Source organism: Malaclemys terrapin, chromosome 1 (assembly GCF_027887155.1).
Source record: "Malaclemys terrapin pileata isolate rMalTer1 chromosome 1, rMalTer1.hap1, whole genome shotgun sequence".
Lineage (NCBI taxonomy): Eukaryota > Metazoa > Chordata > Testudines > Emydidae > Malaclemys > Malaclemys terrapin.
The window spans coordinates 91,005,322-91,031,029 of record NC_071505.1 but is presented as its reverse complement, the minus strand read 5'-3'; the positions used below and the strand labels follow the sequence as shown (position 1 = coordinate 91,031,029).

At 44.8% G+C, this 25,708-nt stretch overlaps 1 protein-coding gene and 1 long non-coding RNA gene across 5 annotated transcripts in view; one reads left to right on the top strand and one right to left on the bottom strand.

Moving 5' to 3' along the window:
* The window catches only part of TEF (TEF transcription factor, PAR bZIP family member), a 20,078-nt gene extending 3,513 nt beyond the window's left edge, over positions 1-16,565 (top strand). Inside the window, exons 1-5 of one of the 4 annotated variants that reach the window (XM_054030781.1) lie at positions 2,904-3,142; positions 5,806-6,132; positions 8,346-8,566; positions 9,380-9,591; positions 11,446-16,565. In XM_054030781.1, the coding sequence (XP_053886756.1) occupies positions 2,998-3,142; positions 5,806-6,132; positions 8,346-8,566; positions 9,380-9,591; positions 11,446-11,467 (927 nt within the window). In that variant the 5' untranslated portion in view covers positions 2,904-2,997 and the 3' untranslated portion in view covers positions 11,468-16,565. Of the gene's footprint in view, positions 1-2,903; positions 3,143-5,805; positions 6,133-8,345; positions 8,567-9,379; positions 9,890-11,445 lie in introns of those variants that run through there. The other 3 variants (XM_054030795.1, XM_054030786.1, XM_054030805.1) reach the window with 3 other exon arrangements.
* LOC128838550 (uncharacterized) lies at positions 15,352-25,708 on the bottom strand. Its single transcript, XR_008445198.1, has 6 exons — positions 25,602-25,708; positions 24,222-24,348; positions 21,302-21,366; positions 20,316-20,465; positions 18,211-18,502; positions 15,352-15,617 (listed from the first exon to the last, which is right to left on the bottom strand). It is a non-coding gene; the product is annotated as an uncharacterized LOC128838550 (long non-coding RNA).

Genomic DNA, 25,708 nt, shown 5'->3' with positions numbered 1-25,708 from the left:
TGGTGGGAAGCAGATATGAGGACTGTAACCAGTGACAAGTACTGGTTCCTCCACTGATTAGAATATATTGTTTATTCATCATTGCCGATGTGTGTGGCACTTTTACTGTCCAGTAAAAGACAGGTTTCAGAGTAGCAGCCGTGTTAGTCTGTATCCGCAAAAAGAACAGGAGTACTTGTGGCACCTTAGAGACTAACAAATTTATTAGAGCATAAGCTTTCGTGGACTACAGTCCACTTCTTCGGATGCATATGCTTATGCTCTAATAAATTTGTTAGTCTCTAAGGTGCCACAAGTACTCCTGTTCTTTTTAAGTAAAAGACAGTGTTGCAGTTCAAAATATTGAAGTGTATATCACTCTTATCTATGCGTTTATCAGCTTTGCTAGCTGAGCTACTGGAGATACTCCTTTAACGCCTGGCTGGGTAGAGATCTGTGTTTTTTGAAATGGAAGATTGCAGGATGTAGTCCCTCCACTTATGCATGTAGGTGGCAAGTGTCATGTATGTATTTGAGTGATACAGGAAACATTCAGCAGGAACAGCGGTGGGAAATTGGTAAAGACAAGATAGGAAAAACAAGAACTCCGAGATCACCCCATCCACACCCTGCCAATGGCAGGGTGTGAACTCTGGGTAGTTTCTCACCAACTTCACCAGTATAGTTATATTGGGTCTGCACTTCTAAATCGAGCACCATTTTCCTTGTTTGTTTGAGGGCTGGAAACAACCTCAAAGTTTCTTCCTTCTCCTAGGGGTTTGACATCACATAGGACACACAGCTGCTATTCAGAGTAACAGCCGTGTTAGTCTGTATCCGCAAAAAGAAGAACAGGAGTACTTGTGGCACCTTAGAGACTAACAAATTTATTAGAGCATACAGCATCCGAAGAAGTGGGCTGTAGTCCACGAAAGCTTATGCTCTAATAAATTTGTTAGTCTCTAAGGTGCCACAAGTACTCCTGTTCTTCTTTTTACAGCTGCTATTGTCATGATGCAGGACAGGATGAGATCATATCCATGTCACATAGTATCCTATCTGGAGGTTGTGTTAGATTTGATCTCCCCCGATGTTGGTCATAGAGAATGTTTGTTTGCACGATGATATTTGAATTTAAGCAGAATGGTAGTACTATAGAGTACTCTGCCTCTTTACATTGCCTTTCACCTAGTTTCCTTATGCCTGTCAATATACCTGTGACCTGATATAACACGAATTCAGATATAATGTGGTAAAGCAGTGCTCAGGGGCAGGGCTGCGCACTCTGGAGGATCAAAGCAAGTTCAATATAACACAGTTCCATCTATAACGCGGTAAGATTTTTTTTTTTTTGGCTCCCGAGGACAGCGTTATATCGGGGTAGAGGTGTACACTATGGTTCCCATTAATCTAAAACATTATCCCTAGATTTTACTTATCTTCCCTACTCTCCCCTAAGAACAAAAAAAGCTAAAGAGATGGAATCTCCACACACCTCTTTACTCAGCAATATTCCCTGGATGGAAAAATAAGGAATAGATTTCCCAAAGTACTCAAGGCCAGACTTTCAAATGCTCATTGCCTACTATTGGGGCAAGATTTTCAAAAGAATGCTGCATCCAGCAGGTACTATTGTGATACTGGCAGCCAGACTTCAAGAGCTCAGCTCCTAGCTCGCTGAGCTCTCTTGCAACTCTGCCCCTGATTGTGTTCTTTTGAAAATGTTCTCCAAGAAGTAGAGCAGGTGCTGGTCAAGCAAAAATGATAGATGATGACTTTTGTGCCAGGAGAATGATCATACACATCACTTCATCAGACCCATGAGGGAAGAAGGGGGCTGAGTCTGATTTCACATTTTTCACTGTGATGACATGATCTCTTTGGCAACAGACAGATATCGTCTGTTTGTACAGTGCCTAGAACAGCAGGGAAGGGTTCTTGGTTGGCCTCTCAGCACTAACATAATAAAGATAAAATGGAACCACGAAATGATACCACTGCTGGGGAGAAGCAGAGGGCGGGAAGGGAAAAGGAAAGAGGAAGAAATTAATGTATTGCTAGGGTGTTTTGCTGACATTTAGCAGCTGCATACAAGCGGAGCCCGTATCATGTGATCAGCCTTGTCCTCACTGGTAAGGTGACCCGCTATCAGCCTGCTGGGGCCAACCCGGAGTGAAGCTGAAGTAGTGCGACCTCTAGTGTAGACAGAGGCTGTTTGCCTGAAACCAGGCACGTCGCAGCCTGGAGTCGTTTATCTTGTGCACACGCGAGGCGCTGGTGGAGGCCAGCGGGACACAAGTGGGGGAAATCCCCCGCGCGGCCGAGCGCTGGCAGCAGCCCGAGCTGGGATCTCTCCGAAATCCGGCCCCCCACCTCCTCTGAGGCCGGGGCCGATGGGGGTAGGCGGGGCCGCGTCCCTGCGAAGGGCAGGGATTATTAGGGAAGCTGGGGGATCCGTTGCGCGCGCCCCGCAGCCCCGCCCCCTCTCCTCCCGAGCGGGCACAGCGGCTAATGGGCTCGCGACTCCCGGCCCGCACCGCTACGCAACTGCAGAACTCGGAGCTGGCCAAGCCCGGCCCCAGTGCCTGCTCCCTTCCAGCGACTGGGCTCGCGCGCTCTGCTGCGATCGCCGCAGCACTAGTGTGCGCGCGGCTGTTTTCACACCCCTCCCTCCGCGCGCGGTCTTGCTTGGGAGGGGCGGGACTAACATGCTAATAAATCACGCTCCTTCCTTGCTCTTTCCTGGGGTGCGCCGACCGAACGTGTCCGCCTATGGCCAATGGGAGCGCCTCCCTCGAGCAGCGCAGCCAATCACAGAAGGCGGCCTGGGTTGTGGGCGGGAAGTGAGGGAAGCTCGCGCTCATGAATAAAGAAATAAGGCGAGGCTGGCTCGTGGCGTCAGCTGCTGGCGCGTGCGCCTTGGCGGTGTCTTTCCGGGAGCTGCTGGCGCAGCCCTAATTCTTAGCCTTCCCCTGCGAGGGTCTCGGCGTTGACACCGCTCGCCGGACAGCGGGGAGCATGCCCGGCCGCGCCGCGCGCCAGGAGGCAGCAGCGGGGAGCGCAGGGGCGGCCGCCTCCGCGCAGCAGGAGCGGAGCCTGGCGGGAGCCTTCCCGCTAGTGCTGAAGAAGCTGATGGAGAATCCTCCGCGGGACGCGCGCCTCGGTGAGGGCGGGAGCGCGCACGCACAGCGCGACCCCGAGAGCGGCCGGAGCGCGCGTGTCGAGGGGCGGGGCGAGTCCCATCTCCCTGGTTCCCGGGGCGGGTCCAGCTGGGCCGGGGCCCGCGGGTGCCCGGCGCTGCACCCAGCTCCGCTCGCCGGCTGCATGCTAGGGCCGGGCCCCGGCCTGGGCTCCAGTGGCTGCGGGCGGGCGGCAGCAGCTGGGGAGGGGGGAGAGATTCACCCTGTCCGGTATCTTCCCCCTCCTTAGCCGCAGGCCGGGGCTGCCGTGAGAAGACTTCTGGCCTCGGTGACTGACCTGCCCGGAGTCTGGCTGCAGCCTCGGGGCTTTTTGCCAATGCAAAATAGAGCAACATCAATCAAAAAAATCTCCCCCGAACAGCGCGGCCTGTGCCCCAGGGCTGGGCTTTGCCCCCTGCTCCAGGCGTTGCCACCTGGTGCATGCGAGTGTCCAGTTGCCTTACAGCTCCAGCCGAAATCAATGTGATTTACAAAACTAAGTCATCAGTGTCATTTGCATTTGGTTCACTGATCTATACTTATGTTAGTACTCAGAGATCTGAGGCAAGACTGGCTCTATTATGCTAGGCACTGAACAAATGCATTGAAAGACATAGTCCTATCTGAAGAGCCTATGATCTACTAGCAGCATGTGTGTTCCTGCTAGCTGTTGAGGAGTCCCGAGCCTCTGGCTGGCGAAGCAATTACTTTCTCATCCAGGTTTTTTCGTTCGCTATGAATTAAATTTCTTTCTGTGCTTTTAAACGTAATGTGCAAAACACAGCAGGTTGAAGTAACAATGGTACCCTGTATCACAGTGCTGTCCTTTTCAACAGAAATCTCATTCTTGCCTTGAGACTTCCGAAGGCATATTCCACCTTGATTCTGTTCCTGCTAAGGAAGTAGTTTGAAGTAATGTCTGCCAGAGTAATTAGGGTAGGGTTTTCTAAGGGTTGGTATGCAGGATCTTCTAAAATCATAGCAGGGCTAAAAGGCTATCCTGGTCTCTCTGTGTGGTTGACCCTACTGACTGATCTATTCCATCTGCTTTGGAACAGCCCAGTGTTCTCAGGTTTGTGCATTGTGCTCTTTGCCAGGCTTCCCTATGTGAACAGTGAAGAGCCAACCTCTGATCCAGTAGGATTTACATCTCTCTGGAGTGTGTCATTCTGGTGACTGTTGTTTTATTCAGAATCAGAATGATGGTGCTGTCTATTTCTACATTGCAGCATGAGGAAATTTAGTTTACAATTGCTGAACATTCTTGCAAGTATATGTTTATACTGTGATCACACTTGCTGCATGAATTTGTACTGCTGTATACACTTCCCACACAATAGCCTGTATGTAGACTTCCAACCCCAGATGAACATCCCATCAAGCAGTAATTACCTGGGGTTCCTGGTTTCCACAGAGCAATCTTCACTGTGTTGCCTAAAGTAAGAGGAACTCTCATCCAAGTGCTCTTGTGTGGGAGTGAGCACCTCACAAAAACTGAAAAAATCTCATTGCTCTGCAGCCATTCCTCCTCATCCCAGGTCTTGACCATCACGCTTTCACCAGTCAGCGGATGTGCTTCTGCCCCCAAAATGGTACTCAGTCCAGTAAGGTCTAGAGGTAGGCACCTGATCTGAGTATGAGTGAGGTGTGATTTCATGGACAAAGTAGTGTCATTATTTAAAGCTGTCTTCTAATTCTTATGGGCCTCATTCTTTGCTGAGATTCTACTCCGTTTATCTATGACCTTCAGCAGTCAGTTGACTACGCTTCCAGGAATTCAGTCAGAAATGGGCTTTGCTTAGCATAGAGACAACTGTACTTCTCCTGTGTATGACCTATAGTGTAGTTTATACAGAAAATTTTGTCAATCTCTGGGGAAAATTCTAAGATGTTCTCCTACAGCCTCCCCTTTTGGGGAACTGTGTGATAGGTACTTTGACCTATAACAAAATGTTAGAGGGAGTACTGTGTGGGGACACTGAATTTTTTCAGGAACAAATGCTTTTATAAATGCTTAGCTGAACTGTTACAGTTAGCATTTAATGTAGATGAACTTTGTGTTATTTCCAAATCGAATATGAAAATCCCCATTTCCACCTCTCCCCCTTCTTGTACCTAATCTTTCCCTCTTTGCACTTCTCTCCCACCTTCAGGATAAACGTTCTTGTTACCTCAAAGGCTTCTTAATAGTTTCCATTGTAACCTGACCCTTCCACATGTACTTTTCCTGTCTTCCAGGAAAAGCCTGGGAGAAACAAAATATCTGTTGTAAATCCTAAAGATAATCAAATCTAAACTTCGGTGAATCATGGTGCTTAGGAGCATGTGTATTATACCACCCCTGGGTGGGTTGTTGGCAGTGTGGATTAAACAGAGGACCTCTATGCTAAAAGACCCTGCTCTCTTAGCTCCAAGACTTTAATGTACCTGTAAATCTCTGTGGCCTACCTATTAGATGAAGATCGACAAACTGTTAAGTGTGGGTTACGCGTGGAGATTGGGCTGAGTAAATTGATGTAGAACGTGTCAAGGAGTGAATTTCCTTGCTCTGATGGAGTCTGTATTGAACTCTTACCATTATTTAAACCTAGTCTTTAATCTTCTAGCCCATATTTTACACAGTGACCTTTATGTTTTTGTCTTTTAGATAAAGAAAAGGAGAAGGAAAAACTTGAGGAGGATGAAGCAGCAGCTGCCAGCACTATGGCAGTCTCTGCCTCCCTCATGCCTCCCATTTGGGACAAAACCATCCCTTATGATGGGGAATCTTTCCACCTGGAGTACATGGATCTGGATGAGTTCCTCCTGGAGAACGGAATCCCTTCTAGCCCTGCTCACCTAGGCTTGAACCAGAACCCGCTCCTGCCTGTGGCTGAGCTGGAAGGAAAAGAGCCTGCCAGTGCAGCTGCTGCCTCCCCTCCCTCATCATCTTCCACTGTAGTTTTCCAACCATCTGAAGCTGCCTCCGGCACAGGTAGGTGAAATACTTTGAAGCCATGTGGACGGTTTCTGTTGCTATTATATGTAAAGAGGCCTCAAACCTGGGGAGAAGCACCACCCTGCTGAGATTAGCTTCAGAAGCTTAAACAGCATAAATGTGTTTAGCCTATACATTTACATTCATCTGTAAATTCCTGCTAATCTTTATGAAGAGGTCTTTCCCACTCCCAAAATAACGTAGGGCTTGTCTACACTTATTGCTGCGGCACGATCAACGCTTCGGTGGTCAATGTAGCGGGTCCAATGAAGACCCGCTAAATCGACCACTGATCGCTCTCCCGTTGACTCCTGTACTTCACCTGATCAAGAAAAGTAAGGGGAGTTGATGGGAGAATGTTTCCCGTCAACATTGTGTAGTGTGGACCCCACGGGAAGTAGATCTAAGCTATGTTGATTTGAATGACGCTATTCATGTAACTCAAATTGCATAGCTTAAATCGACTTTTCCCTTAAGTGTAGACAAGGCCTTAGTGCCACTGCCGCTTAGCCACTTCTCATTACTGTATCTGATTGCAAATCTTGTGGATGTTGATGCTAGGGAATGAGCCCAGCTAAAATAAGAACCAGCACAAACATTCTCCCACAACTGAAGCAGGACTTTTTTTGAGGTTTTAATATCTGTCTTTTAAAAAAAAAAAAAAAAAAAAAAATCACATTGCTTCTGTGCTGTTTTGTTTCTAGTTGGAATTGGAAAATCTGAAATACCAATAAATTTAGCCTTTCTAATTGGTACTTCTAACCTAGCAAGAGTCTGGAATTCCTTGAATTCTTGTGGAAAAATCTGTTACTATAAGATCTGCAGGCTTGATAGATTCAGATAAGCTTTTGAACACCTTGGTGGTTCAGTCCGTTGAGGTAAACCATTAGTAGTTCGTGTACATCCAATGAACTTTGCTTTATGGAAATGTTATAATAAAGCTTGTGAAATGTGACAGCTACGTTTTTTGGACAGAGGCTGTTTTATATTTTAGCTTTGATGCTCCAAGGAATGCTTGGAAGTCTCTTGAGTACCTGAGATGAGAAAGGAGAGACGAAAAAAATAAAACACATTTCTGGTGCCTCCACCTTAGCTACCCGTGACCTGATCCTAGATAGCGGTGTGCATATCTGGAGAGGAGCTTCACTTTTCAGTTTAGTGCTGGATTTGGGATCTCCACACAATAACACTGCGCATATTTAATGGCTCTTTTTGTGAGAAAAGAACCTGCAAGAAGGCTTTATGGAAAGGGCCTAAACCCTGACTCCCTTTCCACAAACCTGGTAGACAAATGCACAACATGGAATACAAGGTTTTTTCAGCAGGAGGGAGGAAAGAAACCATGTATCAAGTGCTCACTTGTGGACTCCATGTTTATATATGATGTGTTTTATGTTATCCTTTGGGTATAGTTTTTTTGTTGTTTCTCCTAAACTCTTGTGTAGTGTTGCTAATGTTTTACTGCCCAGATATGTGGCTGCATTTCATTAGTGGAAGAAGAGATTCATTTATCCCTGCCTATATTTCACTTCGTGCTAAAATTTGCAGTTCATCTGTATGAAAGATGTTTATAAACATAAGGTTACTGTAATGTGACTTTTAACTTTGTCTTTAAAGGTCATGCTACCATTCTGTTTCTGTCACAGTACACATCTCTTCCACACTGGGCCCTCTGTTATTACTCTTCTATTTACATATAACAAATAAGGAAGAACATGGTGTGTGGATTTTTATCAAACCTCTATTTTTCATGCCGAAAATTAAATTTTGTGTGGTCTTCAGTGGGCTGAGTGAGAGAAATCTCCAAGCCAGCTCATGCTTCTGTGGGAATTTCTGAGCCATAAATGGCAGGGAGCTAGAGCTCTGAATTTCTGATTTAACTCTGTTGGAGCAAATACTTCTTATATGTAGCGAGGTGCACAAGGGAGAAACTGATATCTTTCTGCCATTTTTATCTTCTTGTATCTCTCATTCTGGGCATGCATTTCTTCCATGGTGAAGGAGGTTATCCAGCATTTCTGTGTAAGGCTGAGATGTTAGTTCCATCCCCTGCAAGAGATATCTTGTACAGTACTGAGTTGACTATTAAATAGAAGTGATAAATGTGGCATACACTAGGACAGTGAGCAGAGATGCCCATATATGGGTACCTGGATTTATTTTCTTCGTCATGCTGATCTCCTATTGTGATGTTTACTGCCTTTTACTAGAATCCTCCCCAGAGAGTGAGAGAGACACTCCGAGCCCCGTTGATCCAGACTGCATTGAGATTGATGTGAACTTTAATCCCGACCCTGCTGACTTAGTGCTCTCCAGCGTGCCCGGTGGTGAGCTTTTCAATCCTCGCAAGCACAAGTTTGCTGAAGAGGACCTGAAACCACAGCCCATGATTAAAAAGGCCAAGAAGGTTTTTGTCCCAGATGAGCAAAAGGTAACAGACTTATTATATCAGACTGATGAGGCTTTACTCAGGGTTGTGGGGGGGTCTTTTTTTTTTTTTTTTTTTTTTTTTTTTTTTTTTTTTTGTATGTTGAAATACATTTGGGGCAAGGCCAATGTGCCATACCTACAGAGTTGAGTGGAGAACGTTTCTCAGAAGAGGGTTGGCAGGCTGATTCCTATTCAGCTGAAAGGCCCTTACTGCTTTGTTAACTTGGAGCAGTGAGTGAATTGTTGGGCAGGAGTGACTTGTGATGGTAGACAAAAAAGGATGGAAAAACTAAGTTGTCTTAGCTCATACTTCCCTTCTCTTCCTCACTAATGCAAATTTGCCCCCCCACATTGTATACAGTCTTCATGGTCATGTTCTCATTTGCCAGTGCTTTTTGTTTAGTCCAGTTCTAAATGCCCCGGACAATGAAACATTAATCACTTTCATTGGGAGACTATTCCACAGGCTAATAGACTTAGCTGTTAAGAAATTGTTCTTGATGTCCAGCTGAAATGTTCCCTTTGTTTAATTTCATCTCCGTTTTAGTTCCCCACCCCACCTTGGACTATCCTAAATAGGCTTCTTGTGAGGAGACAATCTTCCAGTACCAGGTTGCCTAAACTTCAGTTAGTATCTGAGCCTAGCCAACCCAACAGCTTCCTGCATGAGCTACAGGAAGAAGTCCAATAGCAAGTAGGATGGCTTTTTTGGGTAGGATGACTCTTGTGGTAGGGCAGGAAGGTAGCTGTTTGACACTGGATATGAAATACTGAGCTGTCAGATTGGCATCTTTTTTTTTTTTCTTTCCTACAGGATGAAAAATATTGGACAAGGCGAAAGAAGAACAACATGGCAGCAAAGCGTTCCCGCGATGCTCGGCGACTGAAAGAGAATCAGATCACAATCCGAGCAGCCTTCTTGGAGAAGGAGAACACTGCCCTCAGGACAGAGGTGGCAGAGCTGCGCAAGGAAGTGGGGAAATGCAAGAACATTGTCTCTAAATATGAGACCAGATACGGACCCTTGTAAGCACACTTTCTTTCCTTGCTAGGGCTCCTTGTTTAGCTCTTGGACTTCTCTGCCTTCTGTAGAGACTCCCAGAAATAACATGTGTGGAGGCTTTGTCATTGTGCATCTATAACAAAGATCTGCTTCTGATGGCACAACTTGGTCAGGTCCTTTCCTGACCCTTGTGGTGCCAGAATCTAGGTTGTGTCCATCTTTACAGCTTTGTGTTAACACTGCTAGAGCAGTTGGTGATGCTAATCTAAGAGAATGGATTCATCCATCCAGGGGAATAAAAGTGAATCTGATTAGATTGTTGGACAAGGCTTTTGCTTTCTGTTCTAATTTCCATTTTAAATGGAAAGAGAGCTAGCTGAAGTGCAAAAGTCTCCTGTCCATTCGTTCTCTCTCTCTCTCTTGCTTTTAAAACTTAGTTTTATAATTTGGGTGCTGCGGGACAGCATCATAAAAAAAAGTTCCTTTCCCAGTTCCTAGATATTGGAACGTAGCTGATCAGCACCCGTTGTGCAGGGCTCTGTGCTCCTGTTCAGGAGGAACAGGGAAACCACCTGGGCCTGGGAACTGTCTGTCTTCTGCAGAGGTGAAGATAACATTCTGATGAATATGCATTTGTGTAAACCAGAGTGCAGTGAAAACATTGTTTCTAAACAATACTTGTACATTTTTCTTTGGCTAGCTCCCAGATCCATAGGATGAGGTGCAGGGCAGAGAGCCCCATATTTCTCCTTTACTAATGTGAGGTAACGCTTTTTGAGTTCACAGCAATGGATTTTAGGGGATGCATCGCTCTCTTCTTCCTTTTCCCTAGTACAGTTAGGGGGCTTCTTTTCTTGAACAATTAATTATGCAGCACGTGACTCTTCATTCAGAAGTGAAGGAGAAGGGCACCACCAAACCTTGAGTAATTCACCTGTGGCCTCATCAGATCAAACCTTAGGTCCATCTCGTTTGGGAATCACCAGCACTTTGTGTTTTGGGCGGGGGGAACAAACCCAAACCACCACTCTAATGCATCTTCCCAGTTGTACAAGTGTTGGTGGGGGATTTCTTGGTCCTTTTGAGCAAGCTGGGGAGCAGCCACACCCACTCTAAACATGAAGAACTTCTCTCACAACCTCTTTGGGTGGCAGTCTCTCCATGCCAGCTGGTTTTCTCTCAAGCACATGACTTACCCTCTTGGTGCTGAGAATGGATTACTTTCCAGTGCTGCTCCTACAATAAATGGTGCTAAAGAAAAATGCATTCTTGTGTAATGTTGGAGGCCTCCTCCACCTGCAAGAATGGAGAGCTTTAGTAAGATGTCTGGTACAAATGTAGACCGTCATTGTCATATGTATTTTATTCCAGGTTTATGGCAGTGAATATGTTAGAACTGGTGGGGTTAGATGTCTGGGGATGGTGTTTGTATTTGGGAGCAAGAGGAGCGTGGGAGATAAAAAGATTTTAGGATAGATTTGAGTGAAGGAATTAGAAACTTATAAGAGCGTGTAGAAGTTATGGGGTTTCTTTTTCTGTAACAGAGATTTTGACTAGCTCAGCTTTGCGAGCTCAATGTGAGAATAACGCAGCCTTTCTAAATTCATGTTAGCTCCCTAATGGAGTGGGGAAGGAGGCTAATCCAGCATGATGAAAGTCAATCTGTACAGGAGCTTTTTTTCCCCCTGCATTATTACCTGCTTGTCTGGGCTGAGCTGTTTTTTTGTGCAGCGCCAGTCTGATTCCTCCTGAACATCAAAGAGGGAGAGAGAATCCCACACCACTGGGTTTTTTCTTTCACAGAGTGGTATGTAACGGTGATAGGAGGAGTATATTGTAAATAGATTGTCACACTTACTGCTTTGCTTTATTTAAAGTGACTTATCTGATTCCGAGTGATGCAACTTTAAAGACTTCTAAAAACAAAGAAACTAAAAAGCACACATGAAACCATCTGTCTTCAGAGTGAGCAGTGAGATGTGTGAGAGGTATCCAACACAAACAACTGACGGGGGACACTGCCTGCAAGTACCCCATCTGAACTGCCCGGGGGCTGGCATGATGAAAAGTCCAAGGTCGTCTTAATGCTGTGTATGGCTTTCTTATCTCTTTTTTTTTTTTTTTTTTTTTTTTTTTTTTTTTTTTTTGTAGTACTAATGTTTGTCTTCTCTCTGTAATCAAACTACAGTAATGTTACTTACTGACACTTGTCAATTACACTCACAGCTCATGTCTTTCAGTCCAATCTGTTAATGACTTGTGTGAATGGTGACTCTGTTTTGATACTTGAATGAAATGGGAGAAAGGGGGATTCTAACTTAAAATAGGCTGCAACTGGATTCTGACAAGCGTAGCATCTTGAGGTACTGCTCGGGGTGCTGAACTAGAGGCATCCAGGGAAAATAGTCTAGGTGTGCAAGAAAATGTAACAGATTTGTTGAAGTAAACTAAAAAGCACCATCGAGTGTTCTGTACAATGGGTAACAAATAAATCCTGTTATATACCCCAGATGACAAACACAGCTCCTTAACTACTTCCTCCCCTGATATGTACACTGTGGGGAGCCCACCCCCGTCACCTTTTACTTTTAAGGGGCTCTTTGTATCCCAGTAAAACAAATTACATCCATTTTCCTGTCTGCCGCACTAAAATAGGGGAGAGGTGTGTACCTCTGAGCTGCTGAGCCCTGTATTTTGCTGCAAGCCAGACCAGTCAATCTGTATTGAAGCCCCAGGGGAACAGTGGCTAGCAGCTACTATGCTCTGCATCCTTCTCTTTTTTTCCTACTGCACTCTAATTCCCCAAACACCTCGGAGAGTACGGCGTACATCTGTCTCATGGACCCCAAATATCCAGCAATGCCATTGTCATAATGGAACAGCTTTAAAAACAAAGACCCTGGGCATGTATGGAGGTAGATGAGGCACTTAGAGAGCATTGCAGGGATGTTGGCCCTGTGTAGAAAAGGGAGGCTGTCCATGGAAGGAAAGGTGCCATCAATACCGCAAAAGAATCCTAACCAGACATCATAACCAAATCTATAGGTGAAAGAACAAATGGAATGGCTTATTTCCAGTAAAATATTGTAGGGCTGCACTTGTATCCAAGGTTCTGTCAATAACATAGAAATGAAGAGAGGAAGTTTTTTCTATGTGTCTATATGACAAACTCTCTGCCAGGTGGCTGATCAATAGCAGACACCTGGTTGATAAAGTGCTCTTGAAAGCCTGCAAAAGGAAAAGGGCCTAAATGGGAGGCTCAGAATCCATTACAACGGAAACTTATGAAGTATGGTTTAATACTGTACAAATACTGTGTCTTCATCTTCCCCAGAGGGATCCTGCCCTCAGGACTTCTTAGTAGGAAGGAGAAGAGGAAAGGGCGCAATGGGGAGAAGCAGACTGCTGCAAACTTTCTTTAAACAAGGTTGTAACCAATTCATTTTTCAGTGTAGCCTGGCAACGATGAACGGGCTTTATCCATCAAGTGCACTGCTTGATCTAGTCTTGCAAGTGGACCATGTTTTCAGTGTTAAAGAACATGCTTTAACTTTTTTTCCTAACCAGTAAGAAATGTTATTAATATGTATATAATAAGATTCCAGGATTGTCACTCTGAAGCCTGTTATGTCTGTAGAGTCAATGTGAAGCGATGGAAACAGCTACACAGGTAGTTGAGAGCTCTTTTTGTTCTGAATATCACCAGGTGCAGTCATCGCTGTGACTTGTGATCTGTTACTGTCATAAGTTCACAGCCATTTTTGGCTTTTTTGCACGCACACAACTTTACAAATTACATCCATGGAACAACAAAACTAGTACTTTTATAAGTTGGAACTCTTTAAGATTCGCTAGGATAGTACATGAAAGTTTCCAAATATCTGCAAATGGGTTACTATTCCAGCATCAAATTCCTAAAATGTCAAGGATATATTACCACCTGTATAAAGTGTTGCAGGCTTACACCTTGTACTGCAGATCTGAACAACCCTTCTTTTTTTAGTTTAAGGGCCTTGATTTTAATACATTTACATGCATTCAACATCTTTAACATCTTCTAGCATATATTTCCAATTACTTAGTTCTGAATTATTGTTTTTCACAACCATGTTAACCATTTGAGGAGAGGTGCTACTAACTGTGCCAGGTACGTCTTAAGGGAGCAGGTGCCGAGGAGGTCCAGCAGCTCCTGGGTTTAGGAATATTGTAAAAGAACAATTGTGGCAAAAATATTTTGTGTAGTCAGCAGGAGATCAGTGCTGCTGTGGAACTTCAGATCTGCAGAGCTCCTAACCTTTACAGAACTGAAGCTCCTGGTTATCAAAAGTCCTGATTTTACAAAGTGTTTAGTTATCTCAAAGCTTTGTAAAACAGGGTGTGTCTGTATTGTTTTCTCCTGGCTGTGGTGGGTGAGCCCAAGACAAAAGGCAGATGCAGAGGTGATCTGACCCATTAACTTCATATTGTACAGTAACCTAGATCTAAATATTTACTGAGGAAAGAACATTTATTTTAGTATCTTTTTTTTTTTTTAAGGGCTTTTCCCCTCACAGAAATACAAAATCTTGACCAGCTTTGTTGGTCTTAAGTAATTCTTCTGTTCTGCATCTACCAAAAGCACCACTAAAGGTTGGGGGAAGGGACAACAAAGCTAATAAAGTTCCTTGGAGATCGTCAGTATTTTTAGCCGGATGGTTCATTATTCTTTATTGTGCGGCTGTTTTAGAATACAAACATTTAAAGTTCAGGCAGTCACAATGGAGTGGAGAGTTGTGAGGGAGGTAAAAAAAGTAAGCGGAGGATAAAGAGGAGTGGAAAAACCAAAAGATAAGATTAAGGCAAATACTAGCCTGAGCCAGAATGCTGAAACTGAAGCCGACCTGCTTTTAACTTTGGGGCAGTTCGGATCCAGATCTCAACCCCACCGCTTGGGCTCTTACCCAAGATGTTTACTTTTTTAAGTGATGGGCGCCTCCTTTTCTTCGCCATATTTTTTATGGCCTGAGATAGAGCATGAAGGTGAAAAGAACTTGGGAGAGTGAGGGAAGGTGCTATTATTTCTAACTACAGTAGTTGTTATATTCATGTACTCACTATATGTCCATTCAATTAAGGCACTTGATTCTGACTTGCAGATGGCAGTATTACTGCCCTTTGCTCATGTGGTGGCCTGAATTGTTTGACAGAGCTGCATCCATATATGCAGCTGAAGGTGAGGTGAGGATTTGTTTACTTACCTAAATGGAATAGCAGGTAGCTGGTATCTGTCTTCTAGAGCAGCGATGATGTATCTGTTTGCTACTGGTCAGGATAATGGAAGGATTAATCTTCTACACTCGTGATTTATTGGAATATTGTATTTTGTATAACTTAGAACATGTAAATACACTTTTAAAATTAATTGTCCTATGAAGTAATAAATAGCACTTCCAGTGTAACACCTGAAAATTGTTAAAAGTGCTTCATGTCGCATGACTTGGGATTTTTTTTTCCTAGAGAACTGCAGAAATCAAAGTGAGATTGATGTTGTGGAGTTTTAATTTAATTGTGATGCTTCCTGGTAACAAAAATATTTAAAAATAATAAACCACCCAAGCCGAGAAACTTTATTTTATTTTTTTACAGTAATGACTTAGGTGACATTCATCACTGTACTCAGACAATCCCATTTTCTGGATAGTCAGTTTTGTTTGTTGGCCAGTAACATTTGGAAAGCACTCCTATTGGTCAGTTTCATAAAAAGCACTGTGCAAGTCCAGAAAAACAGTAACTTGTTTTTTAAATTGGTTGTGGCTTAAATGTAGCTCTCTAACCAGACTTCAATGTAGTCTGCAGACTGTTACTGCAACTCATCCATAACATAAGTAGAATAAACCTTCATCAGTCATGTTGTGTACACAACATATACGGTTCTCCTACTCGCACATCTTTTGGTGAGTGAAGAGATCCATTGACTAAAGACTCGAATTTTCAGTGCATTTTCACTGGATACTGCACAGATGGAACTTTCAGCAGCCAGTCAAATTCTTCTTTTTGTGTCCATTTTAGACTAGAGGAAAACAAAATTAATGGTTGAGAATCATGGTCAATGTGTTAGGAAGTAACTTGTCCTTGTCCTTCAAACTTTATCTAGCACTGGGGCCCACAGCCCTGTGATAAAACCTTCCCCCTGACATCTCTTCAGCTCACTGACTTTAACTGATGTACAGCAGTGGCCTCCACTCCAGTATCTGCTGCTGCAGCATTCCATTGAAATAACAATGGAAAATCCCACATTTTTCATAGTGGGCAGAAATGGTGGTACAGTTTTGTATTCTGTTCCCAAGCTGTTAAGTAACTGTGAAGCAGCTAAGTTTTATGTGCAAGTTATTCACTGGAGTTCTGCTCCTGTCAAGGTTTTTTGGAGAAGAGGAGAGAGTCTGTTTTGATCTCATTAGTGTTTCTGGAAGAATCTCATTTGGTGTGTTTTGGGTTTACACTACATTTTAATGCCAGAAGCAAGAGCATTTTGAAGTGTCCTTTATTTGGATCTGCAGATGACACCACTCTATCCCACTAAATAAGGAAAAATTTAACTGCAAAATATTTATATAGCTTTTGCTTTGTGTCATTAAACAATTGCTGTATTTCACCTCCTGGGTGTCTCCGTTTTTGAGGAAGGCAAAGTAATTCCTGTATATAGTTCTGTAAGTCTGTAAAATGCTTTTCGGATCGTTCTGGATGAAAGGCCCTATAGAAATGTAAAATTGCTACTAATTTACCAGATACGATCATGTGTTTGAAATAGGTGGGTAAAGTTGTCTATTACCATAAATAATCAAGCTTCGCTATTAATCCTGTACCCAAAACTGCTCATTTTGTATACACGCTCTTGCCAGCTGATTGGAGAAAATAAAGGTGCCTGAATTGCAATCTAATGAGGAAAGGGCATTTCACTGTACACCTGGTATGCTCCTATGTTTCCACTTCTGACACTTTTTTTTTTTTTTTTTTTAAATGAACAAACTGGATTTGAAGTTTCCAAGTCTTGAAAAATCACTTGGAATTTGGGGGTAGTTGAAATCCTTTCTATTCTTGACAACTTTTTTTTTTTATGCTTTTTTTTGTTTAACGTAAAGTTTTGACTGTATGAAATTGTTAGTATTTTTCCTTTTTAAAAAATAAAGTGTATATTCCACTATAATAAGATCTAGTCATGTATTTTTCTCTCTCTCTGCCAGCGTTCTGCCTGATGCTGATCCTTCAATTGCTATGGAAAGGGGCTGCATCTTCCAAAATTAGGTCCTACTGGTCTGCTTGTATGCGTATATGGTGTACACGCAACACAGTTTCTCATCTTATGTTTCCTTTATTACATTGAGATTATAAACTGACTTCGGAAATGTCACAAGGTTTCATACTTAGTGTCCCTCGATCACTTCCAGATCAAACTTTCACTTTGCAAGGTCCAAAGAGAACTTGCCAATGCCGCAAACATAATCTGTGCTCTTTCTGCCTCAGCACTATAATGACACAGTTAGGATTTAGTTGGCAATCTTGTGGACGAAGCAGAATTTTATTTAGGACTCCAAGGAGCAAATATGTTGAAAATGATGCCCCCCCTCTCCCCCCGGCCTATTTTAAACCTCAACCAAACTTTCTAAGAATGGTGCTGGTGAAGAGTGCTGGATTATTTATCCCCCAATCGGGTAAATCCTACATAGTAGTAGCACATGGTTTTTACTACCCCCTCCATCCCCACGCTGTGCTTCAGACTTAACTTAAAAGGACCACTCCTAGGGAAAGGCCTTCCGTGTCTTTGGTCCCATTCAATCCTTGGGGGCCAGTTGTGACTTTAGTATGAATAATGAAGGTGCTGTAGATGTACATGGTATCACAGGGGTAGCCATCACATTGTAGTAATCAACACTTCATATGCATGGAGTGAAAATTACAGATACAGGCATAAATATATATTGGCACAATATAAATGCCTGTATCTATAATTTTCACTCCATGCATCTGAAGAAGTAGGTTTTTTTACCCACAAAAGCTTATGCCCAAATAAATGTTAGTCTGTAAGATGCCACCAGACTCCTTTGTTTAAATGTATGTGGTGCTTTACAAAACAAAGCAAGCCCTGTTCCATGCACCTAAAACTGTAATGAGATTGTCTAAATTTACAGTCCCGTAAAAGGGAAGGCTGGGGGAGGACTACGTCTACGAAGAACAATGTAGAAAAAATTATGTGGGTAACTCTATACTAGGAAATGCACTGAGGCGTCTTAACCATTTTTCACAGTGAATGGCCATAGGATAGTAGCAGTGGTTTCTAATGTCTGCTGCTTCAGTCTGATGAACTAGAGGTGTAAAGCTCCTTTTCTCATGCCTGACCCTTGAGTCATCTGCTTCTAACTCCCTTTTTTCTGTAGTTGTGCTTAGCAGGACTGGTTTGCAAAATGTCAGCAAATCTCTCCTTTGGACTCAAATCTCCCTTTATTAAACAGCAGCACCATCTCCTGTCAACTTCATATACAGAAGGTGAGGTCTGGGGGAAACACTCAAAATCAAATTTCCCCAGGTCTCAAGCAGTGGTGGGAAGGGTGTCTAAATGTGACTGAACAATAAACACAAAATACACGTGGAGGCAGAAGGTTCCATACTCTGCTGTTCAAATTAAACCTTTGGGAGCCACACGGAGTTGTAAGAATGGCCTTGCAGTCTGGATGAGGAGGGGCTTGATGATGGGGCTATTGCTTGTTCCGATCACCCCCAGGTCTGTGGCGAGCCAAAGTTACTGTGGTGAAGTTGGTTTCTCAGTCTAGCTCTGCATGAAGTGGCTGCTCATCACTGGTGTCAAGTGGCCTCCTTGGCAGTCTCAGCAGAGCCTCCGAGGACTGAACTGACATCTATCTCCTCCCTAGAGCCTCCCAGCAGAGTCGGACAGAGGCGCAGCTGCAGGGACAAAGCTTGCACTGCTGATACTTGTCACGTTATACCTTCTCTGGAGAATAAAGGGAGCACTGAAGTGCCCCAAGCTGTTGCTGTAGCTCCTTTTACCAGCAATCAATTCATTTGCTTGTGCGCTAGAAGGAACTGCTGAAAGCTGAAGTGGAATTTCTATCACTGAAGGTACTCCAGGGGTCAGACTAAATGCCTGTCTATCAAGTGTGGATTAAGGGATAATGGAAATCGTGGAGTCCTAGAAGATTAGGTTTGGAAGAGACGTCATGAGGTCATTTAGTTCAACCCCCTGCTCAAAGCTAAATCATCCCAACCAGAGCTTTGTCAAGCTGGGCCTTAAAAACCTCTAAGGAAGGAGATTCCACCACCTCCTTAGGTAACCCATTCCAGTGCTTCACCACCCTCCTAGTGAAATAGTGTTTCTTAATATCCAACCTAGACCTCCCCCACTGCAACTTGAGACCATTGCTCCTTGTTCTGTCATCTGCCACCACTGAGAACAGCCTCGCTCCATCCTCTTAACAGAACAAGGAGTAATGGTGAAGCACTGGAATGGGTTACCTAGGGAGGTGGTGGAATCTCCTTCCTTAGACAAAGCCCTGGCTGGGATGATTTAGTTGGGGATTGGTCCTGCTTTGAGCAGGGGGTTGGACTAGATGACCTCCTGAGGTTCCTTCCAACCCTGATATTCTATGATTCTTTGGAAGCCCCCTTCAGGTAGTTGAAGGCTGCTATCAAATCCCCCCTCACTCTTCTTGTCTGCAGACTAAATAAGCCCAGTTCCCTCAGTCTCTCCTCATAAGTCATGTGCCCCAGACCCCTAATCATTTTTGTTGCCCTCCGCTGGACTCTCTCCAGTTTGTCCACATTCTTTCTGTATTGGGGGGCCCAAAAGTGGACACCATACTCCAGATGTGGCCTCACCAGTGCCAAATAGAGGGGAATAATCACTTCCCTCAATCTGCTGGCAATGCTCCTACTAATGCAGCCCAATATGCTGTTAACCTTTTGTCAACAAGGACACACTGTTGACTCATATCCAGCTTCTCGTCCACTGTAATCCCCAGGTCCTTTTCTGCAAAACTGCTGCTTAGCCAGTCGGTCCCCAGCCTGTAGCAGTGCATGGGATTCTTCTGTCCTAAGTGCAGGACTCTGCACTTGTCCTTGTTGGACCTCACCATATTTCTTTTGGCCCAATCCTCCAATTTGTCTAGTCACTCTGGACCCTATCCCTGCCCTCCAGCGTATCTCCTCTCCCCCAGCTTAGTGTTATCCACAAACTTGCTGAGGGCACAATCCATCCCATCATCTAGATCATTAATGAAGATGTTGACCAAAATCCCTACAGTGTTGCAGTGAGAATAGTCTAAATGACTGGCTAGAGCTGTCTCCTTCTACCACTTATTTACTGCCACTTCTCTCTGGTCACCTCCCTGAGAAATACCTGATTGCCAATGACTTGGGCAGCATGGGGACTCGGGCTAAGAGCGTAAACAAACTCTCAGATAGTTAACTAGAAATAAGAACCTGACCTATTTAACATTTAAGGCCATGTCCAGCCCATGGGCTTGGTAGCGCATTTTAAGAGGAACTGTATGGGTGCAGTGAGGTTTGTGTGTATGGGTCTCATTCAGAAACAGATTAACATCCCAGTGAGAACACTTGGGGTTGGGGCCTAGCAAGATGGCTGCTGCCAGCACTAGAAATACCTGTTGATGCTCCTTCCCCCCTCCCCCTCCCACCCCCAGAGTCAATGTCTTCTGTGGAAACTTACAGACTCGCTAAATAAGCAAACTTTTATTACCTGTTCCCTGCAGGAAAGTGCAGTGATGCTCAGGAGAGTGGCAATGTAAAACTGGCAGCCTGCTTCCTGTCTGCAGTGGAGTCCGATCTGCTGACTTCAGTGACCAAAATAAACCCTTACTCTGTTTTGCTCCTGCTGTCTCCACAAAGCCTGCAGAGGTACAGGAGCGTGAGCTAGAATCTGTTCTGTTCTGTGTTGGCACTGCACTGCAGTGCACTCCAACAGATTTAATTTTTCTCCCCAAGCAGCCATCTACGACTTAAATCGACAGAGAATTGCTGTGTTTTCAAAACGAGGCATTTCGCTTCTTTCATGTTACTCTGTTAGCCCTTGTTACTGGCTAGCACATCTTGTGAAAAATATTTCAAGCACTACACATGGTCTTCAGATAGGGTGACCAGATGTCCTGATTTTATAGGGACAGTCCCAATTTTTGGAGCTTTTTCTTACATAGGCACCTATTAGCCCCCCTCCCCCCGTTCCAATTTTTCACACTTGCTGTCTGGTCACCCTATCTTCAGAGGGTGTGCTAGGGCATAGTCTATTGAGCGGGAGCTGCAGGTTCTTTCACCAGCAGGTGACTACTTTGCATATGTGATCACAGCTTTACTGTGACACTGAATTCCCCTTCAGAACTGCAATTAAGTGTGGAGGTGCCATGATTATTTGAGAAGGGAGAATGGCAGAAGCTAGCCACGGTGTGTCAGGAACGAGGGGGAATAGAAGGAAGCGGTGGGGGCACGTAGAGAAAGGAGCAGAATTTCAAAGTTTGATTTGAAGAGACAATTACATCAGGAGGAGGAAGGGGGAGGGGGTCCTGGGTAGTGCAAGTGAAAGAAGAGCCAGTGTCCAGTCTTTCTCCTCTGTGGAAAGGGGAGAGGACAGCGAAAGCTGGGATTGGAGGGACTGAGTGGCCAGGCAGGAAGAGCAGGATAAAGGCAGAGACTGGCAACATTCCAGGTGTGGCAATAGGTAGCTTTACGCACCTTTCATACGCATTTGCAAGTTCAGGGTCAAAAATATGACTCAGCTTTTCTAGTCCTGGACTTTGCTTCCAGAGAGAGAGAGAGAGAGAACAGAGTCAGCACCCTGAGCTGGTTGACCCAAAAGCAGCACTTCTGCAGTCTTCTGCAGTGAATCAGAGTAAGACTTAAACAACTAATCTATTCAGTTCTGTCTAGATTCTTACTCCCTGCCTATCGCCATAGTTTGTGAGCATCCTCCAAAGTTAAAAAAAACTTTGGGTGACCACCATCAGTCAGAGAAAAGGTTCTTCTCTCACAGGGAAAAGTTTCATGCGGGGGATGATTTTTTTTTTTTAAATCATAAATGAAGCTTAAAGCCAGGTAAAAGAAGTGAGCTTTGCATTAGAACCTGAAAGTGGTGATGTTTGTGTTTGTATTTACTTCCTTTGGGAGGGCGTTCCAGGCCTAAAATATAAAGTTTCTGCCTTCAAGTCGACAGCTCTGCTGATTCTGAGCCATGGGTTCATCTGGCTCTCAGAGCATGAGGTGGTCCTTCAGGCAACCTTAGGGTGACCAGATCGCAAGAGTGAAATATCAGGACACACTGGGCAAGCGGGGGGGAGGAAGAGAGCCACAGCTGCTCAGCACCCCACACAGAACGCCCCAACTCGCTAGTTTCCCAATACACACAGATTTCTCCTCCCTCCTTCCCAGTGCCCTTCCCCACAGCCCCACCACCACAACTAAACAATGCCCCACACAGATGCCCCCACTGGCAACCTTCTTCTGGAGTCTAATAAGGACTGAAATCTTAAATGTGAATTTGTTCTCTAAGTAGCACATGGAGTTAGCAGAGTACAGGGCTGAGGTTTGCGGTAACCTGTGTTGCTAAGAAGAGATGCTGCTGCGTTCTGCACATTTATTTTCAGGGCTGATGCTTTCAAGGCCGTGTAAGTAAGGTGAGCAGAGTGTGTTATTTTAACTTTTATGCTTACAACATGGAAGAGAACCTAGGCAGATATACTATAGCCAGGGCCGCCCAGAGGATTCAGGGGGCTTGGGGCAAAGCAATTTTGGGGGCCCCTTCCATAAAAAAAAGTTGCAACACTATAGAATACTATATTCTCGTGGGGGCCCCTGTGGCCCTGGGACCTGGGGCAAATTGCCCCACTTGCCCCCCCACCCACCGCCGGGCGGCCCTGACTATAGCTTAGTGGCATGAATTTTACTCCTGAGGAAATTCTGCACGAAAACAATTACAAATTCTGCGTGCAATGTTTTAAAATTCTGCAAATATTGTCAGTAAATAAATTTGGAGGCTTCAGCATGGCAGTGGGGAGCACAGGCCACTGGCTGCACGGAGGTGGGAGATCACTTTGCAGCCCCATCCTGACAGCGACTTGGGGATGAGGCTGCACCCAACCCTGACAGCACAATGGTCGGGCCTGCCCCAGAAACACCCCAAGGCCCTTCTATGCTAGGCACACTAGGTGTGGGCAGGCAGGCTCAGCCTGGCAGGATCCAAGTGTGGAGCGGCTTTGGGGGTGGGGGGCAGATGTGGGATGAGATGGTTCCGTATGGGCAATCTGGGTGCAGGCAGCTCCATGGGGGGTTGCAGGAGGGATCCGGATGCACAGGTGCTTGTTGGGGAGTTCGTGGTGCAGGTGCAATGGAACTCTGCAAGGGGGTCCAAGTGAAGGTGGTTGGGGCTCATTGGGGGGTCTGACTATGGGGGGGATGTGGCTCATTGGGAGGGTCTGCATCTGAGGGGCTCAGCAAGGGGGTCCAGGTGCTGGAGGAGTGAGGCTTGGTGGGGTGGGAGATCTGGATGCAGCTGGTTGGGGCTCAGTGGGGTAGGAGTCCAGATGGGGAGGGCTTGTAGGGGTGATTCAGGTGCAGGGGATTGGGGCTTGTTAGTGTGGGGGTTCAAATTTGGGGGCTCAGAAGGGGGTGGTCAGGGTGCATGGGTGGGGGTCCAGATGCAGGGAGTGCATCTCAGTGGGGTGGAGGGTTGGGTGAGTGGGGCTTGGCAGGGAGTCTGGGTATGGGGGGGTTGTCAAGATGCATGGGGGTTGGTGGACAGGGAACAGCTCCCCCTGCAGTGATCCCTCCCCCCACAACTGAGGGGTGATAGAGGAAGGAAGTGGGGAAGGGAGTGTGGAGCTTCCATCAGTCAGGGGAGGTTTCTGGGAGTGGGTCTGACCGGGCCCTGGTCACTCCCTGCAGGGGAAAAGGAAGTCTTATCCTCCCCTACCCCCAGCCCAGTTGGGACTAGTGCAGAGCTCAGCTGCAGGGTATGAGCCACTGGCAGGGGTATCCCCAGCCCCCCCTTCCCCTACAGTGAATTACCTCTCTGTCAGCTGCTCTGGGCGCCCAAAAATGACACGTCTCCACTGCTGAGGAGGAGTGTGTGACCACTCTTGCGGCTTCCCTTTGCTTCCCCATCAAAAAGTCATTTTTCTGTGGGGAGGCAAAAAAAATCTGGGGGGGAACATGAATTCTGCATGCATGCATTGGCACAGAATTCCCCCAGGAGTAAACCTTGATTGTAAATCCAAGGTAAACTACATAACAATAATCCAGTCAGAAGGTAATGAAAGTGCATATGACTGAGACCAGGTCATCATCAGCAATGATGAGATCTAAGGTAACATTTTCCAAAAGTGTCTAAGTGACTTAGAAGCCCAAGTTCCATTGAAAGTCAATGGGATTTAGGCTTTATGTAACTTAAGTGCTTTTGAAAATGTTACTGGCAGTCTAGTCAGAAGTCATTAAACATCTATATAATTCCCAGATAAAAAAAACTAGAACATAAAGTTTTAGGTACTGTAAGTAGCAGATATTGGAGAATATAAATACCAGGAATGTTGGTATCAAGCAACCTTAACATTAAACAATATGGAAATACATTAAGGGTTAATGTGAATCAAGAGTCAAATACCTTTACAATTCATACATCCTCTAGGAAAAAATCTTGATACGGGAACATCATCATTAAATAATAAGCACCTGAACTCTGACCCCCAAAGACATAGCTTCTAAAAATATTGTTTTTCAGCTTACAAGTTCTAGAAAGGAAAAGAAAAAAAAAAGAATTTTCAACACATAATACACCACCAGATCTACAGTACTTATAACTGTCTTTCACCCACCTCCATAGACAATACATCTCCATACACATCTTCTAATTGTGGACTACTAATATTAATTAACAATTCAGATATGAAAAAAATGTATTTAATATTGATTTGTTATGTGTATTCTGGTAGTGCTTAGTGGCCTTGCTCAGAGAGCAGGGCCCTATTGTGATAGGTACCATAGACCAGATCCTCAAAGGTAATTAGGTGTTTAACTCCCATTGAAATCAGTGGAAGAGAGGCACCTAAATACTTTTGAGGATCTGGGCCTGCGCATACAGCCCACCCTCCCATACTGACCACACACACACACACACACACAAAGTCCTTGCTTTGAAGATCTTATAATCTAGATAGTAGTAATAATAAAAACCTCTCAGGACTTTTGGCCCTGTTCTTGCAAACTGCTCTACACAGGCAGATCATTGCATAGAGCAGTTTGCAGCATCAGGGGCATTTGTAAAGATTAGTTGGCTAAAATAGTACTTTGAGTTTATTTTTGAGTGATGATCATCTCTCCCTCGGGGAGATTGTAACCAGCCACCTTATATCCCCCCCTTGTGAGGTTGGCAAAGAGGTTTTGTCACAACATTTTGGTGAAACAGATTTTTTTTTCTATTCATACATTTCAAATGATTTTATTAAATGTTTCTGAAGGGGCAAATTATTCTCCCCATTTAGCAGGTGAAGAAATTGAAGCAGGAGGAGATTTAAGTGACTTGCCCAAAGTCAGACAGGGATTTGAACTCAGAAGTTCCTGATTCCTAGTCATGTGCCCAGACCATGTGGCCTGAAATGACTTCTGGGTTAGTGATATCAGATATAATGAGGCAGGAAGAGCCCCATTTCTCTGTCTCTCGCTCGCTCTCAGAGAGAACTTAGTCAATATCTGTGAAGTTCCAATGGCATCAACTACCAAATGAACTGAAGCTCCCTACCCCAATTTTCTGCTGTTCTTTTATTTGGAGGAGGCTTTCAAAGCCCTGAAGACAATTGCCCCTGACAGCTTGGCTCCCTCTTCCCCTCCCCAACCCACTCTGTTCCACAGCCCATCTTCAAGCTCCGGGAGGACTTCAGTGCTGCTGGAGCCAGCAGGAGGGTGAAGTCCTTGCAGTGTGGAGACACTTGGAGTGTGTCCTTCCCTCCGTGCTTCCCACCCACGCAATAGGGGCTGAGTATGTTACCTCCACAGTGCTTCCAAGGTCTGGTTTGCCCTGCTTGTTGTTTGGAAATGGAGAGGCTGATTCGGGTCTCACTTTCTAGGGTATGTAAATCTGAAGCCTGCGGGGTT